The sequence below is a fragment of the Oncorhynchus tshawytscha genome, linkage group LG16 (assembly GCF_018296145.1).
Source record: "Oncorhynchus tshawytscha isolate Ot180627B linkage group LG16, Otsh_v2.0, whole genome shotgun sequence".
In the NCBI taxonomy this organism is placed as follows: domain Eukaryota; kingdom Metazoa; phylum Chordata; class Actinopteri; order Salmoniformes; family Salmonidae; genus Oncorhynchus; species Oncorhynchus tshawytscha.
The window spans coordinates 61797781-61813119 of record NC_056444.1 but is presented as its reverse complement, the minus strand read 5'-3'; the positions used below and the strand labels follow the sequence as shown (position 1 = coordinate 61813119).

Genomic DNA, 15339 nt, shown 5'->3' with positions numbered 1-15339 from the left:
TCATCCGGGACAACTGCATCTCAGACAGAAACGAGGTCAACTCATGATGTCAGTGATCTTCAGGTCGGCGCTCTAGAAAACTTCTGACATGGAATTCCGAGTTGAAATGTCGTTCAACTTGGAATGCCAAGTCGGAGCTTGTTTTTTTCCGAGTTCCAAGTTGTATTAAAGGCATTGAAGTCGGAGATTTCATAGTTCCCAGTTGTTTTGAACATGGCGACACGCACGCACACATACATACACAGCCCTTGTGACTCCAAATATCGGCGTGCGTTAAGCAGCTGCTGCAGCAGACGCGTCTTCAACCAATGGAAATGTTGCGAATCATGTGGGCGTTTTGTGCAGTGCGCGATTGCGCACGCCGAGTACACACCGCTGAGAGGAACATGGCGCTTGCAAAATAATCACAGTGAAAACATTATGTAGCTACATAAATAAAACATAACATATCGTTGTTTAATTTTTACCCTTCATAAAATCATTGGACTCGCGTCAGAAACCTAGGCTCGAAATCATGACTACCTGGTCGGAAAAAATGCTCCAAGTGCTTCGCCGAATGAATAACTTTTATTCGCCAGGTTAGAGTTAAAACTATTTGTGATAACTGGAAGTGAATTACAAGCTGTGGCTAGCTATGTGTGTTTGATAGCGACAATTATTAGGTGTTATGCCGCGTTCATGTGCTAGTCAGAACTAGGAAATATCTGACATACTAACTGGTTGAACCTGGCACGTGTATAACTACAACCAGTTAGAAAATCGGACATTTCCGAGTTCCGACTAGTACGGGAATGCGGCATTATCTAGGCTATACTACAACACATCTCTCTCGCATCCAATATGTATGTTTGTGTCACCCAGGCTCCAGTCGCACCACATGCCTTCGGTTTGAGGTGGGAGGAGAGCAAGTTGGGTGGGTGCCTTCCAAAGTGGCGTCCATTTTGAGTACATTTCCAGAGGTCTTCAATCCACCACAAGGTGGCGCTATTACTCTGTGCCAAAATCTTGACTCCTATGGGAGGAGGTCAGATGCTGTAGATTCTGTTCTTCAGTCACTTAGGAGGGAAGGCTTGTTGACTGTCTTGAAAGGATGGCGAAATGAGGTGAGAGTATTACAATATGCTGTAAAACTGAAAACAAACTATACACATTTTTAAAATTCCCTGAAATTATGTATTTGGGCATCTTCTATAGAAGTATGAAGTAATGCCCAGATTCTGCGACACTCCACTAATGTGTATGGAGAGATCTGCCACAAGTAAGTCGTGTCCTAAGCAATAACAGTAGAAAATAATCCCAGTGTTCCCCCTGCATGCCCTATTAACATTGTCTTTGTAGGCCTTTTTGGAGTGAAACGGTATGGAGTCCATATTAATGGGTACTGCCAGGGTGAAAATGGGGAACTCAGGATGTGGGTGGGACGACGATCCATGACCAAGCAGACCTACCCTGGAAAACTGGACAACCTGGTCAGCACCTATTGATTTAAAATTAGAATACAACCGTTTACATTTTACCGGTACATATTTTTTTGTGAATGGCAAACTGGTTTGACCATGTTATTCCACCATGTTTTCAGGCAGCTGGGGGACTAGCAGCAGGTATCGGTGTGAAAAACACCCTGATCAAGGAATGTGAGGAGGAGGCCTGCATCCCAGAAGACATAGCAGAGACTGCCCGCCCCGTGAGCACAGTGAGGTGATTGACATCTCAACAGGAGTAGCCAGCTCTGTCTGCAGTGTCTCATTGAGAATATCTCTTTGCATGCTTTTACATAGGCCTACAATCGTATCCACATTATTTCAATCACCCCTGTGTCTTCTCTCATAGCTATACTTATGAGGATGAGGAAGGGGTGTTTCCTGAAAGCCAGTTTGTGTTTGACTTGGAGCTACCTCCTGAGTTCAAGCCTAAGATAGGGGATGGGGAGGTGCAAGAGTTCTACCTCTACTCCATGGACAAGGTCAGCCACTCTACTTTTGAGCACCTCTAGTACTGCATGTTAGCTTTTATGTCTGGCCCGCAAAGAATGTCTTCAAGTAGGCCTACAATGTTGTTTTCAGGTGAAAGAACTGCTGATCAGTGACGACTTCAAGCCCAACTGTGCCATGGTGGTCCTAGACTTCCTCATCAGACATTCCTACATACAGCCTGATACAGGTTTGCATCAGTACATCAATCAATGACATGGGATAACAGTTATAAAAACTAGGCAGAGGCTGCGGATCTGTCGTTAACCCCCCAGGTTATTTTCCCCCAGAACTGAAGATCCGATTCATGTTCCGCGCATGTGTTATTTTACAGACACATTGTTTACGTAGCTGCTGCTCACACTCCCTTTTGTTTCTTTCTTTCCTCACCCTCTTCTACCAATATGATCAACAAGATGTAGCTACGTTTCTGCCTCATATCTGAAAAGCAGAAATAAAAACCCCACTGCTATTTGAACGAACATTACAAAGTAAATATTTTGTAGGCTACAACCTATCTGTTGTAAATAAGAATAATGCAAAAGCACAAGCAGGGCGCAGTCTACATATTGCATGAGGGAAAAACAGTCTGATTTAACCACACTGTACATCTGTGATGTAGCCTCATTTTTACAGTTATGCTGCCATATTGTAGCCCGAGTTGCTGAAAAATAACATGACTGCCACCTGTTTTGTCGATGCTTGCAATGATGGTGAACTCCCCACCTGAGTTTTGCATTGGGGCAAAACAATCTGCGTAACAGGTTAAAACCGTTATTTCGCAAGTACCACAAGATATGATTGAAATTTGCCAGAGTAGCTGTTCCACCTATGGGCAACCGAACGTTATAGACATCCGTGGCCAAAGGTTTTGAGAATGACACAAATATTAATTTCCACAAAGTTTGCTACTTCAGTGTCTAGATATTTTTGTCAGATGTTACTATGGAATACTGAAGTATAGTTACAAGCATTTCATAAGTGTCAAAGGCTTTTATTGACAATTACATGAAGTTGATGCAAAGAGTCAATATTTGCAGTGTTGACCCTTCTTTTTCAAGAACTCTGCAATCCGCCCTGGCATGCTGTTAATTAACTTCTGGGCCACATCCTGACTGAAGCCCATTCTTGCATAATCAATGCTTGCAGTTTGTGGGTTTTTGTTTATCCACCCGCCTCTTGAGGATTGACCACAAATTCTCATTGGGATTAAGCTCTGGGGAGTTTCCTGGCCATGGACCCAAAATATCTATGTTTTGTTCCCCGAGCCACTTAGTTATCACTTTTGCCTTATGGCAAGGTGCTCCATCTTGCTGGAAAAGGCATTGTTCGTCACCAAACTGTTCTTGGATGGTTGGGAGAAGTTGCTCTCGGAGGATGTGTTGGTACCATTCTTTATTCATGGCTGTGTTCTTAGGCAAAATTGTGAGTGAGCCCACTCCCTTGGCTGAGAAGCAACCCCACACATGAATGGTCTCAGGATGCTTTACTGTTGGCATGGCACAGGACTGATGGTAGAGCTCACCTTGTCTTCTCCGGACAAGCTGTTTCCCGGATGCCTCAAATAATCGGAAAGGGGATTCATCAGAGAAAATGACTTTACCCCAGTTCTCAGCAGTCCAATCCCTGTACCTTTTGCAGAATATCAGTCTGTCCCTGATGTTTTTCCTGGAGAGAAGTGGCTTCTTTGCTGTACTTCTTGACACCAGGCCATCCTCCAAAAGTCTTTGCCTCACTGTGCGTGCAGATGCACTCACACCTGCCTGCTGCCATTCCTGAGCAAGCTCTGTACTGGTGGTGCCCTGATCCCGCAGCTGAATCAACTTTAGGAGACGGTCCTGGCGCTTGCTGGACTTTCTTGGGCGCCCTGAAGCCTTCTTCACAACAATTGAACCGCCCTCCTTGAAGTTCTTTATGATCTGATAAATGGTTGATTTAGGTGCAATCTTACTGGCAGCAATATCCTTGCATGTGAAGCCCTTTTTGTGCAAAGCAATGATGACGGCATATATTTCCTTGCCGGTTAACCATGGTTGACTGAGGAAGAACAATGATTCCAAGCACCACCCTCCTTTTGAAGCTTCCAGTCTGTTATTCTAACTCAATCAGCATGACAGTGATCTCCAGCATCATCTTCGTCAACACTCACCTGTGTTAACGAGAGAATCTCTGGTCCTTTTGTGGCAGGGTTGAAATGCAGTGGAAATGTTTTTTGGGGATTCAGTTCATTTGCATGGCAGAGGGACTTTGCAATTCATCTGATCACTCTTCATAACATTCTGGAGTATATGCAAATTGCCATCATACAAACTGAGGCAGCAGACTTTGTGAAAATTAATGTGTCATTCTCAACGTTTGGCAATGACTGTAGCTGGTAACCTGTTTGACAGTGGCAAAATCTTAATGAATTCCAGTGATCGGTCTGCCGCAAGGACAATGGGAGAAAAAAAAAAATGTAATCGCTATTTAGACCGTGTCTTGCTTGTTTGATATGTCTAAATAGCTGCAGGTACTCCCTCCTGAAAAAATAACATGGAATCTCTACTTAGACTGCCTGTTTGTGTCATGCTTATGTTTGTAATAGCCTACTGTTACAAAAGTGTGTTGTACAACATGTCAACGTTTGTAGACTACACCACACAGACGTCCAATCCAGAGCAGGTATGTATAAAAAAATATGTAGAGTATCCCGCACATTGGGCCTCTCATACCTTTAACTGTCGGGAAGTGGTCAAGTGAAAGTCGGAACTGCAGCCACCATAAAAACTATTTACAGTAGTGCAATTGTCAATCATTTAAACACCAACAACAGCAGATGATTTGAGACAAATCTGACTGCTCTCTTTTTTTCCAGAGCCCTATTACCAGGAGTTTGTTGCTGGACTCCACCACACTTTGTAAATACTGAAGTGAAAAATGTTACATGAGGGATGGCCAGGAGATGCACTCCTTTCAAGATGCCTTGATCTATTCTGTCAAATGTTCAATCTTGTACTGTTTTGTAACAGAATCGTGAATAAATTCCATTCACATCTTGGGATTTTGTGTTGAGAGGCATGAAGCATGAAAGAACGACAACCAACCATTCCCTATAACAATTTATTTTCTTAAGAGTACTTTTAAAAAGAGGACTGCGGAAATGTGAGGATGCATTTGTATACAAAAGACCTCCCACACAAATGACTAAGATATTATTTAAAGAAATTACTTGCGTTTAATAGTATGACATATTGTCAATCTTTTTCATGGATTACTAAGCATTTTACATGTTATTTTTTAAACTCATCCTAAAGTTACTAATTTTTGCAAAATATGCACAACTGATACAGGATAAGCCAGTAGACTCTCACAAGGTTAAACATACAGTACAAGAGGGGAAAAACAGGAAGACATACAGTTTTAGAAAGACGGACTGGAGGGAGTGAGCAAAAGGTCACATTAAAAACCCACACAAAACCCACTCCCAATAATAGCCTGGCATGCAGGCAAGAACAATCTGCAAGAGGAAAATACCAAATTTGCAAAACCTTTATCACTTAATAAAAAGTCACACCCCCCCCTTTCAAACCAAACAGTGCTTGACAGTCCGCATCAAATGTAGATTCTTTATATGACTTGAGGCCAACTAATGATAAAACCAAATTTAAAAATTATTTTTCATTATAATACATGAACAGGCGTACAAAAATCAGTTAGTATCAATATTATTGTATGCATTTTAATATAAATTTTATAGTCAAAGGCAAATAAAAATATGTAGCCATTTAAAATCAAAATTGCTTGTATCAAATTAACTATACTATTGGACCAATTATATCATAAGAGGTGCTGGTCCATGCAAGATTATGATACCATAGAAGGAGATGCTGGTCCGTGCAAATATAGGGTTAGTCTATCCATTGGGAGAACAAAGAAAATAAACACCTATGGTATGGCTGGACAGAAATTAAAGACAAGCGCAGACAGACACTGCAAGCCAGGGAGGTCAGAGTTGGGAGAACATGCACCATGATGCAACGAAACTCCCTTTTTCTCTGACGATGCTCAGCTCTATGAACCAGGGCAATAGCGCTATGGTGAACAACCTATCATGAACACCAATTTTATCCCATCCCTCAGAGTACACCACCCTGACAAGTTTACCAGAGAGATGTTTTTTCTTTACCCTTCTACTTGTCCAAGACCAAATTTAAAAAATCTTAACCTTATGATTATCTTATTTTAAAAAACAATTGGCAATCAACTTGGCCTTCAATGTAAACTCCCTTTTTCATTACATTTGACCTTCACCGTTTCCTTTGGCCTAGTTTAATTGTGTTTTTCTCCCTCACACCCCCCTTGAAACTCACCCACCCTTCCACAGAGGCAGACTTAGAAGAGGGGTGCAGCGTTTTCCTCTGCCCAATTTGTTTCCCCCTTCCTACCCGCTCCTGTCCTTCTCCAGCTCTCTATAGCAGGAGGCAGGCATTCTTCTTTCCACGTTTCTTGGCCTGCAGCGCAGCCCTGGTGGCCATCTCAAACACCTCCCTCACGCCGTCTTTCGTCTTGGCTGAGCACTCCAAGTAGCCAAACGCGTTGATGCGGTTAGCCATGTCCCGGGCCTCTTCTGGCTTCACTGGTTCCTGTGTCAGAGGTGTAAAAGTGTTCAGAGGTATTCTATGGTTGGCATCCATTGTGACATACTAAACCACCAATCATAACAAGCCAAACAAAAACATAACTAGCTAAACAAAAACCTCAACCTGTGTATATTTAGACAATAGCAGACAATACATGAAGTGTCAATAGCTATGAGGCAACACAACCACATTAAAATAAATGTCATGGATTGTTTAGTTTCAATGCTACATTTAAGAAATATCCTGAATGGATCAGGACAATGAGTGTTTGCTGAAATTATAATATACATTTTTACAACGAATACTTTTACCTGCTTCATTTTTGCTAGCTCCCGACGCGTGTGCTCGTCATTCCGCAGGTCCTTCTTATTACCCACAAGAATAATGGGTACATTTGGACAGAAGTGTTTTACTTCAGGGGTCCACTTCTCTGGGATATTCTCTGTTTCAGACACAGGGGATAATTTTAGGAAAATGCTGCTAGTGAAACGGGATAATTTGTTGCATTTACCACACATGATAGATTAACTTTACAGTCACCAATGTATTACCCAAGCTGTCGGGGCTATCTATGGAAAAGCACATGAGGATGACGTCAGTGTCAGGGTAAGAGAGAGGCCGTAGTCTGTCGTAGTCCTCCTGTCCAGCTGTGTCCCAGAGGGCCAGTTCCACCTAGAACGCACATGGAGAGCAGAAATTCACATTTTAATCATTTAGCAGATGCTCTTATTCAGAGTCACTTACAGTAGAGAATGCATACACTGCTGTTTAGCCAAAAACTGTAACTTGCTCTGGAGAAAAGGTGAAAACTAAGACTTAAACATAAAAATTGTTTTCAATTGTGTCTTGATAGCATACTGTGTGACTAACAGTATAATCTCACCTGCTTACTGTCCACCTCAATATCTGCCACATAGTTCTCAAACACTGTAGGTACGTAGACCTCAGGGAACTGGTCTTTACTGAAGACTATGAGCAGACAGGTCTTTCCACAAGCACCATCACCAACAATCACCAGTTTCTTACGGATTGCAGCCATCTGCAAGAGAATTTCTCAGTTAAAGTGCAACATTGAGTTTGTGATAATATAGCACAACCAAGAAAATTAAGATTTGTAAGCAAATGTGTTCATACAGTGTTAACCTGTTACTCAGACCCCCTCTGGTGGCATTTTCTAAACAATGCATAATATTGTATACTACCCTCAAAGTAAATTTTGTTTTCAAAATTATAAGTTATACAAACACAGTACTGTTAGAAAGGTATGAACTGTGGGACTCAGATAAAGGTGTCAGAAACTATGTAACTACTACAGGGCCTGAGATACAGCAGACCATAAGAGATTTAGTCTAGATTTGAGAAAATATGTCACCAATTACTGTTTTAAAAAATAAAATATTTTACCAAATGATGGCCTAAACATACGCAAATTCCCATTGGATCACAGACATTTTAAAACTGCTGGGCTTTTGCAACGTGCTATACTGTCATCTTACAGGAATGATATACTGTACATATGAGTACAAAGCTGAAGTCTACCTATCCATTTATTTAAATATATCCTCTGCCTAATTCCCAGTTCTTCCACTAGAAAGCAGTAGGAGATCACACGACTCTCTTGGCCACTTGAAACCAATTGCTTCTGGTTTGGGTAGTGAGTCATTGTGCCAAAATGGCTGAACGGATTTTCAAGCCTGTCATCTTAAATAACCTTTGCAAATCAGGGCTTTCAAGTTATGAGGTCGTTTTTTTTTTGTATAAAATACAGACCGGTGAAGAAACGTAACTTATTTCCCCATTGTAAATAATGAGCTAGCTAAACGGTACATGTGGAGGATGCAAACAAGGTAATGCATTGCATACTCAATGCGTATGCGGTCAGTGTTCTGGAACTCTACGGCACTGACTACGTTATCAGCCCATATTTCCAATAGACATTTAACCTTGGCTGCGTCCCAATTTTAACTACGTGTGGCCTCGTGCACACCCCCAACACATAAAAGCATTGGATTGTAGTAAGCCACCTTTTAAATCCATGTAGGCTATTGAATAAGTGCACACTTTGGGCAGAACATTGGAACGCTGCACTCCTTTTGGCTCTAAGTAAGTCTGAGCCATTTTGTTAATTGCCCACTCTGTCTACAATCCATAATGCTGTGTAAACCACTTCATGTGTCGGACTGGACTGCATTTTATCCAGCGGGCTTTGAATGGGACCCAAACCATGGTTCAATGGGACCACTACGGTGCATGTTTAGTGCAGAAGTGTTCCTACCATAGTTTCCATTGTGAAAACATGGCGCTGGGCATTTGACCGGCATAATTTTAAATGTAGGGGACCCATGTGCATTGGATGCTTAACTTGTTTAGGGCGTCCACCCATGGTGCTCAGAATGACAGAAATCACATTTCAATTAATTCATCTTAAACAGAACATGTAAGTCTTTACCACGCACTTTGAAAATGTTAGAATAACTCCACATGTACTTTACCTCAGCCAACAAGAACGAACAGCGAAATACGTTATGAATAGTAGGCTGAGTAGATTAGATCGAGTTAATGTCTAAATTCTGACTATCACAGTTTGCAAAACTGTTCAATGCATGGATGAGCGTGTAGAAGGCCTGGGCTATAGACTATCAGATACGTTTCTTATTTCTTTATAAGGGAAAACACATTTCATGCAATTCTACTACACTATACGTCTGGAGACATTATCAAATGTTTTTTATATGACAAATTACAGGGTAGCCTACTCTGCTAAGACTAACAAACATATCAAGAAAAATGACGTCAATCTAAAATGGAGGAAATGATTGTCCAAAACCAATTTAAGTGGCACTGAACCAACAATGATAGTGAATATGCGCAGTGCGCACTCACCGGGGATATGGCCGATGCTCTCAACTGGTGTCAATAAGATAGGCAATAGGCCTACTGTTTGCTCAATTAAGTTGAGAATTTTGATAACTAATAGACCGTTTGGAGTCATTTCATTGTCTTTTCAGCAATAGCCATTTGCTTTGCCGTGATTTTATTTTTAAATATTGCGATGACTGGTTGTGCCTCTACTTTTCACTGACAATCACAACTCAGCTATCTGATACTTGCTGCCTTTCCTTCCCACTGTAGGCAAAGCAATACAAAAAAAAAAAAACTTGTTTTAAGGCTAGGGATAGCTAATGATCTACTGTGGCCAAATAGTAGGCTATTTTGAATGGTTTTATTTATTTATGTGTAGTAGAAAATGTACCTATTATATTGGTCAGCTTGAGAAAGAAATAGCCCAAACAGACACTGGGTAGATCCCAAATTCATACAAATCAGTAGGCCTAGGCAACGAACGTTAAAAAGCAATGAATCTGATGCAACAGATCAGAAAGTTTAGCTTAAAGTGTTGATAAACTATTTCTTAACATTATTAGCACAGGAATGCTCACAAGGCAATAGGCTACATGCAAATGTGCATTTGGTTACCAGAAAAAAATATATATATAGAACATGAGCGAAAATAGGCTTTGTTTCAATGGCTTATGGAAGTCTATAAAATAATATCTTAAACGGATATGGTCGGATTTTGCCTAGGCTACTTTGAAGGAAGGTATTGAACTATGCCTCATAAGAAGTAAAACGTTCAGGGTTCAAACTATTAAGTAGCTATGTTCTCAAAATGCATGCTGCCTCATACTCATGGCAAAGTGTTGTGATGCGATGATGAAGCCTGGCATGTTGCCTAGCATTTGAATGGCGAATGGGTAGCGCGCTTCAATTACCAGTTGAGAAATATACCATTACGTTTAGAATTGTTGCGCAATATTGGGTTTATAAAAGCGCTGTCCGACAGATTTTCCACTCACATGCTCTGTATCTATGTTGTGCACGTGTGATAAGATAAACGAATAAACACACGCGCCAATTTAGCGCTACTAAATTATGCAAATTACCCATAGAAGATAAGTATGACCAGTCAAATGTATTTACATCAACGAATAGGCTAAAAGTCTATTTCGCAATGGGATTTTTTTTTCCGGGCAATTTGCCGGTTCCAATTTTATTTATCGGCTTGATATTACCGTCTAATTGAAACCCTGGTTCCCACCTGTTAAACAACTGAATTTGGGGCTAAGCCTCCTAAATGCGTCAAAGGACCTATGAAAGCCAGCCACCAACTTCAGCTCCAGTAACAACAGAATCTGAACATCTGGAACGTTACCATAGAGCCAGTTTCCCACACACAGATTTCGCCATTGCAGTGCTTTTCAGTCCAGGACTAGGGTTAATCTGAGTCCAGGAAAAGAGTCCGTAGTGCTCAAGGCCTGTAACCCCATAGATTTATAGTAACCTAACTTTAATTATTTATCTAAGCCTACTGAATTTCAGGAAAATACATAAATGGAAATGTTTAATACATTAACATGGAATGACCCATCATACCAAAAAAGTCACTATCATCACTAAAGGCAGACTACCTGCTGAAGACCCTTTGATTGAGATCAAGCTAGCCACCCCATGGACGCATGTCCTCAACACCTGCACCCTAGCTCTCACAAAAACCCTCAGGGTCTCAGGGGTTAGCTTCGCTCACGCTGTGTATTAGCGTTATGAAACGTCAATCATCTCTTGCTAAACGGTTTTTGAAACATGCTGATATGCCCCTCTTTCAAATAAAAAAATACAGTAAGTAAAGCAGTTTTGCACCGACCTATATGCTATGTGTGCCTCCAGTTGACGAACTACACTTCCTATCCAGTTACACTTAAAGGTGTTCAGAGTAAACTAGATAGCACAGGTACAGCTTCCAAAACATGTACCGCAAGCGATGCGTTAACGATGAGCGTTGGGGATCTTAAAATTCCCCACAGGCTTGGCAGAACATACTATCGTCAATAGGCGCTAAAGGTAGTTCGTCTATGAATGGAGTAGCCGCACCCAAGTTCTATTAGCTAGCTAGTTATTTCCCCCTCTTCTCACGTAAACTCAGTACTAGATAACTACTGTAGCTAGTTGGACAAACAAATAGTTAGCGACAATGATTGTCTCGTTTAAAAACGCCCAGTATTGCAAGTGCGGTTCGGTGGACGGCGGTTATTTACATTGTCACTTGTCATGTCAGTGGTATCTAGCGAGTTAGCTAGCTAGAGATCTTGTCGACTATACAGGGTGAATAGCTAGCTAGCTCTCAGACCAGGGATGTGTTACGAACTTCCTAATGGTGATGATGGCACTGTATACCCGACTCTGGTGACCTGCTATCTAGCATTGGCCTGTCTAGCTCTGACTGGTGGAGTTGAAACGAGAAGTCTTTTCACTTCAATTGTTCGTTCGTTTCCGGCATCAACGCCGCTAGCTAATTTGTCACTCTGGCCTAATGTCATCTTGGCTACAGAAAACACGTTTTAAAGCCTCATCCAAACATTTAGTTTCTAAATGGTCCCTTTTCATGGTGATCAATAACAACGATGTTAAAATAGGTTACATTTAGCTACTCGTTTTATTACCGTTTTCGTTGCAGATGTCCTCGCCTTTTTCTTTTCCTGTCCGACCCTTCAACCCCGCCCCCGACAGTGTGCCACGCCGATAACATCCGCCTATGCCCATGATCTCGCGCCAATAGGACGCCTCAAATTAATGAGTGACAGATATTTAAGTCAACAATATATATACATGTTTACCGGTTCAGGGATAAACGGAAGTCACGAGTGGAGCTTGTTAGGTCCATGCTAATCGAGATCCTTGGGACGTCCCTAACCCAATAACGACCAGAACCTGTCATTCCAATGGGAGAAAATTAATCATAGTGAAAAGAACAAGCAAGGTGGGCAGAGCCAAGCACAAGCTAGTGAGATCCTATTGGGTCATTCTACCATTTATTTGCATTTTGCCGTTAGGGAACGCCTACTCTGTACTAAAGCGAACTCAATTTGCCCTTGCACTCCTTCAAAACAACACACTCTTGTGAAACTTTGGCACAGGGTATGGTCTACAAAACGCAGTTCTCTCAGTTACAAATTCTAGTTTTGGAAACACAGAACTGTATGGAGATCAAATGTTTAATGATGAGAAAATTTGCAGTAAATCGGCCAAAATCGATCTAGCTACATCTTCTCCCACTACCGGCCATTGGGCTTCCTCTCATCACCATATTTGGTAGTAAGTGGAAACGCCAAACGGAAGCTTCTCATTTATAGATCCGGGGAAATATCTGGCTCATTGTTCTATTTTTTTTGTAAAATGTTATGGTAGGGTTTAGGGTACAAGTAGGGTGAGTCAACATGTTCTTTACTTGCACGAACGTACACACAGAGAGAGAGACAGAGACAGAGAGAGACAGAGAGAGAGAGAGACAGAGAGAGAGAGAGACAGAGACAGAGAGAGACAGAGAGAGAGAGAGAGAGAGACAGACACAGAGAGAGAGACACAGAGAGAGAGAGACAGAGAGAGAGAGACAGAGAGAGAGAGACAGAGAGAGAGACACAGACAGAGAGACAGAGAGAGAGAGACAGAGAGAACCATAGACAGCCACATGATATCGAGGCTTACATTGATTGGACTGAATTGTTTTTGGTATCTTTCAGTTGTCACTGTATTAGACTAAGCATAAGTGATTTGATGATGTTGAACTGGTGCTGTAATAGTGGAGGCAGCTCCTGTTTTCTTTGCGACTTGCTCTCCATGGTTTTAAATCAAGTTGTTTATTAGTCCGAAAATGTTGGAAACATTAACTTGCTTGAACAAAAGGTTTGGTTGAATTGATTTCACCACTGTATTATTGTCTCGGCTTTAGGCCTATACATCAAGGTCGCAAGGTATATGAACTAACAGGTTATAGAGCAAACAATACAATTTAGCTAACCCTTCAACCTAACTCCTAAACATGAACCTTAACCCAGCTAACGTTAGCCACCTAGATAGAATTTGTAACATATTTTTTGCAAATCCATCAAATATTGTACATTAACATTTAAACATACTGTTTACTGTTGTTTTTCGTAGTCTGCACAGGCTCAGTTGCGCATATCATGGGTGTGTGCAGCCTATGGTGTTGTGTGATAACGTTTTCATCCTGATTGTCAAACAAATCACTTTGATCCACCATAATAATTGCATAATAATTTATTTATTTTGCTGATACTCTGTACCTTAACCCCTAATCTAGCCAAGTCTCTGCTTATAATTTCGGGCATTTGGTAGGTCATTTGTTTGTCACCTATAGTTATATACAGCTTCTCTTCTGTTATAACTTGTTGCCCTAGAATACTAAATAAAGTAGTGCTCACCAGAATGTCTTACGTCGATAGAATTAAATCATTAATGTTAAGATCGGTAAAATTGTCTTTCGTTTAGGGACTGGGGAAAAATGCAATAACTCAAAACAGTGGAAAGATTGGTGTTGTGCAAAATGTCCTATGTCAGTTTAAGGAAATAAAAAGCTGAGAAAATAAAAAAAATCTGATAAAACCTAAGTTAATCTTGGGTGCATATTTTATGTGGTTGAAATACTGTCTGCTTGCTTAAATGTCAAATATAACACATTACACGCATCTTCACGTTTTCAAGAAATAAATAATTTCTCCATTCCTTTTCTGGAGACAAATTAACATTTGTATCATTTTACTGCAAAAAATGAATTCTGCAGAAGTTATTATAACACACTATATGTGAGAGGTTATAGGCTTGAGATCAACTAGATTCTGCAGCGGGCCAATTTTGTTTCTTGAGTGTATTGTTTGTTGACTGCAAATTGACCGCAAGTACCCGAAACAGATACAATATGTGATCGTATACAAATGTATCTCTGTATTATGCATTGGAATACTTTGGAACAGACTTCCACAATTAAAATGACTTGGAGCTGATTTGCTGGTGTTTACAGTCTTATGTCCAACAATAAAATAAAAATATGGTAAAACATTGTCAGAACTTGGGGGGCCAAATAAAATTTCACGGGGCCACCATTTGAGGAACCCTAAGACCTTAAGCGGGATATGACCTACTATCCGGAATACTGTGCTCATGGAAACATGGTTATTGAGAGAAGTGAAAAATCGAGATGTCCATTAGACCCGATGATGTGTTTCTATGCATGACCTTATCTAGCCAACGTCTCCATGACATGGCCTGCAAGTGTGATCCGGGATTTCTATTGGATAAACAGTTTCTGCAATACTAAGTCAAGAATTTTGGGTGGGTCAAACCCAAGATTGTATACAGCAGTAAATCAATAATTAGCCTTGTAACATTTAGGGATTATAATATAAACGTTATTGCTTGCTTATGCCAGAGAGAACGAGGCAACGCGAGATGTTTTACTCTGCCCAAAATCTGTTCACGAAAATAAACAAACATTTTTGTAATTGATAATTTGCTACAGGGGGCTTATTTGATCGAATAGAAGTTTCATAATGGTTAGGTTGTTATGAATGCACTGATATAGGTGGACGCACATGGCATTTCGGCATCTTTCAAAAAAACGAGTTAACATTGGAGTTGTTCCTGTTGTCATAGAGATATGGATATTTAAGTAATAAGGCCCGAGGGGGTGTGGTAAATGGCCAATATACCACTGCTAAGGGCTGTTCTTAAGCATGATGCAACATGGAGTGCCTGCATACAGCCCTTAGCTGTGTTTTATTGGCCATTTACCACAAACTCTGAAGTGCCTTATTGCTATTATAAACTGGTTACCAAATTGGAGCAGTCAAAATAAATGTCTCATACACATTGTTAACTATCTGATATATCACAGCTGC

The 15339-nt window shown here is 40.8% G+C and overlaps 2 protein-coding genes across 2 annotated transcripts; one reads left to right on the top strand and one right to left on the bottom strand.

The window, feature by feature from the left end:
• The first annotated feature begins 351 nt into the window (after positions 1 to 351).
• On the top strand, positions 352 to 5010 carry tpk2 (thiamin pyrophosphokinase 2). Its single transcript, XM_024375697.2, has 8 exons — positions 352 to 578; positions 862 to 1103; positions 1195 to 1258; positions 1339 to 1469; positions 1580 to 1698; positions 1831 to 1963; positions 2064 to 2160; positions 4825 to 5010. The coding sequence occupies exons 1-8, from the start codon at positions 515 to 517 to the stop codon at positions 4869 to 4871; spliced, it is 897 nt and encodes a 298-aa protein (XP_024231465.1). The 5' UTR covers positions 352 to 514; the 3' UTR covers positions 4872 to 5010.
• Positions 5011 to 5055: 45 nt separating this feature from the next.
• Positions 5056 to 12194, bottom strand: LOC112232600 (rho-related GTP-binding protein RhoA-C). Its single transcript, XM_024399715.2, has 5 exons — positions 12088 to 12194; positions 7473 to 7628; positions 7141 to 7261; positions 6901 to 7031; positions 5056 to 6592 (listed from the first exon to the last, which is right to left on the bottom strand). Exons 2-5 carry the CDS (start codon positions 7626 to 7628, stop codon positions 6419 to 6421), a joined length of 582 nt encoding a protein of 193 aa, XP_024255483.1. The 5' UTR covers positions 12088 to 12194; the 3' UTR covers positions 5056 to 6418.
• Between the last annotated feature and the right edge of the window lie 3145 nt (positions 12195 to 15339).

Bases quoted from the DNA above. Each gene is read 5' to 3' on its own strand.
- tpk2 (XM_024375697.2), top strand. From the start codon at position 515: ATGACTACCTGGTCGGAAAAAATGCTCCAAGTGCTTCGCCGAATGAAT. The intron at 1,470-1,579 runs GTCAGCACCTAT...CCATGTTTTCAG, and splicing joins CTGGAAAACTGGACAACCTG to GCAGCTGGGGGACTAGCAGC. The intron at 1,699-1,830 runs GTGATTGACATC...CTTCTCTCATAG, and splicing joins CGCCCCGTGAGCACAGTGAG to CTATACTTATGAGGATGAGG.
- LOC112232600 (XM_024399715.2), bottom strand. From the start codon at position 7,628: ATGGCTGCAATCCGTAAGAAACTGGTGATTGTTGGTGATGGTGCTTGT. The intron at 7,032-7,140 runs GTAATACATTGG...TGTCTGAAACAG, and splicing joins AGATAGCCCCGACAGCTTGG to AGAATATCCCAGAGAAGTGG. The intron at 6,593-6,900 runs GTAAAAGTATTC...CCTCTGACACAG, and splicing joins AGCTAGCAAAAATGAAGCAG to GAACCAGTGAAGCCAGAAGA.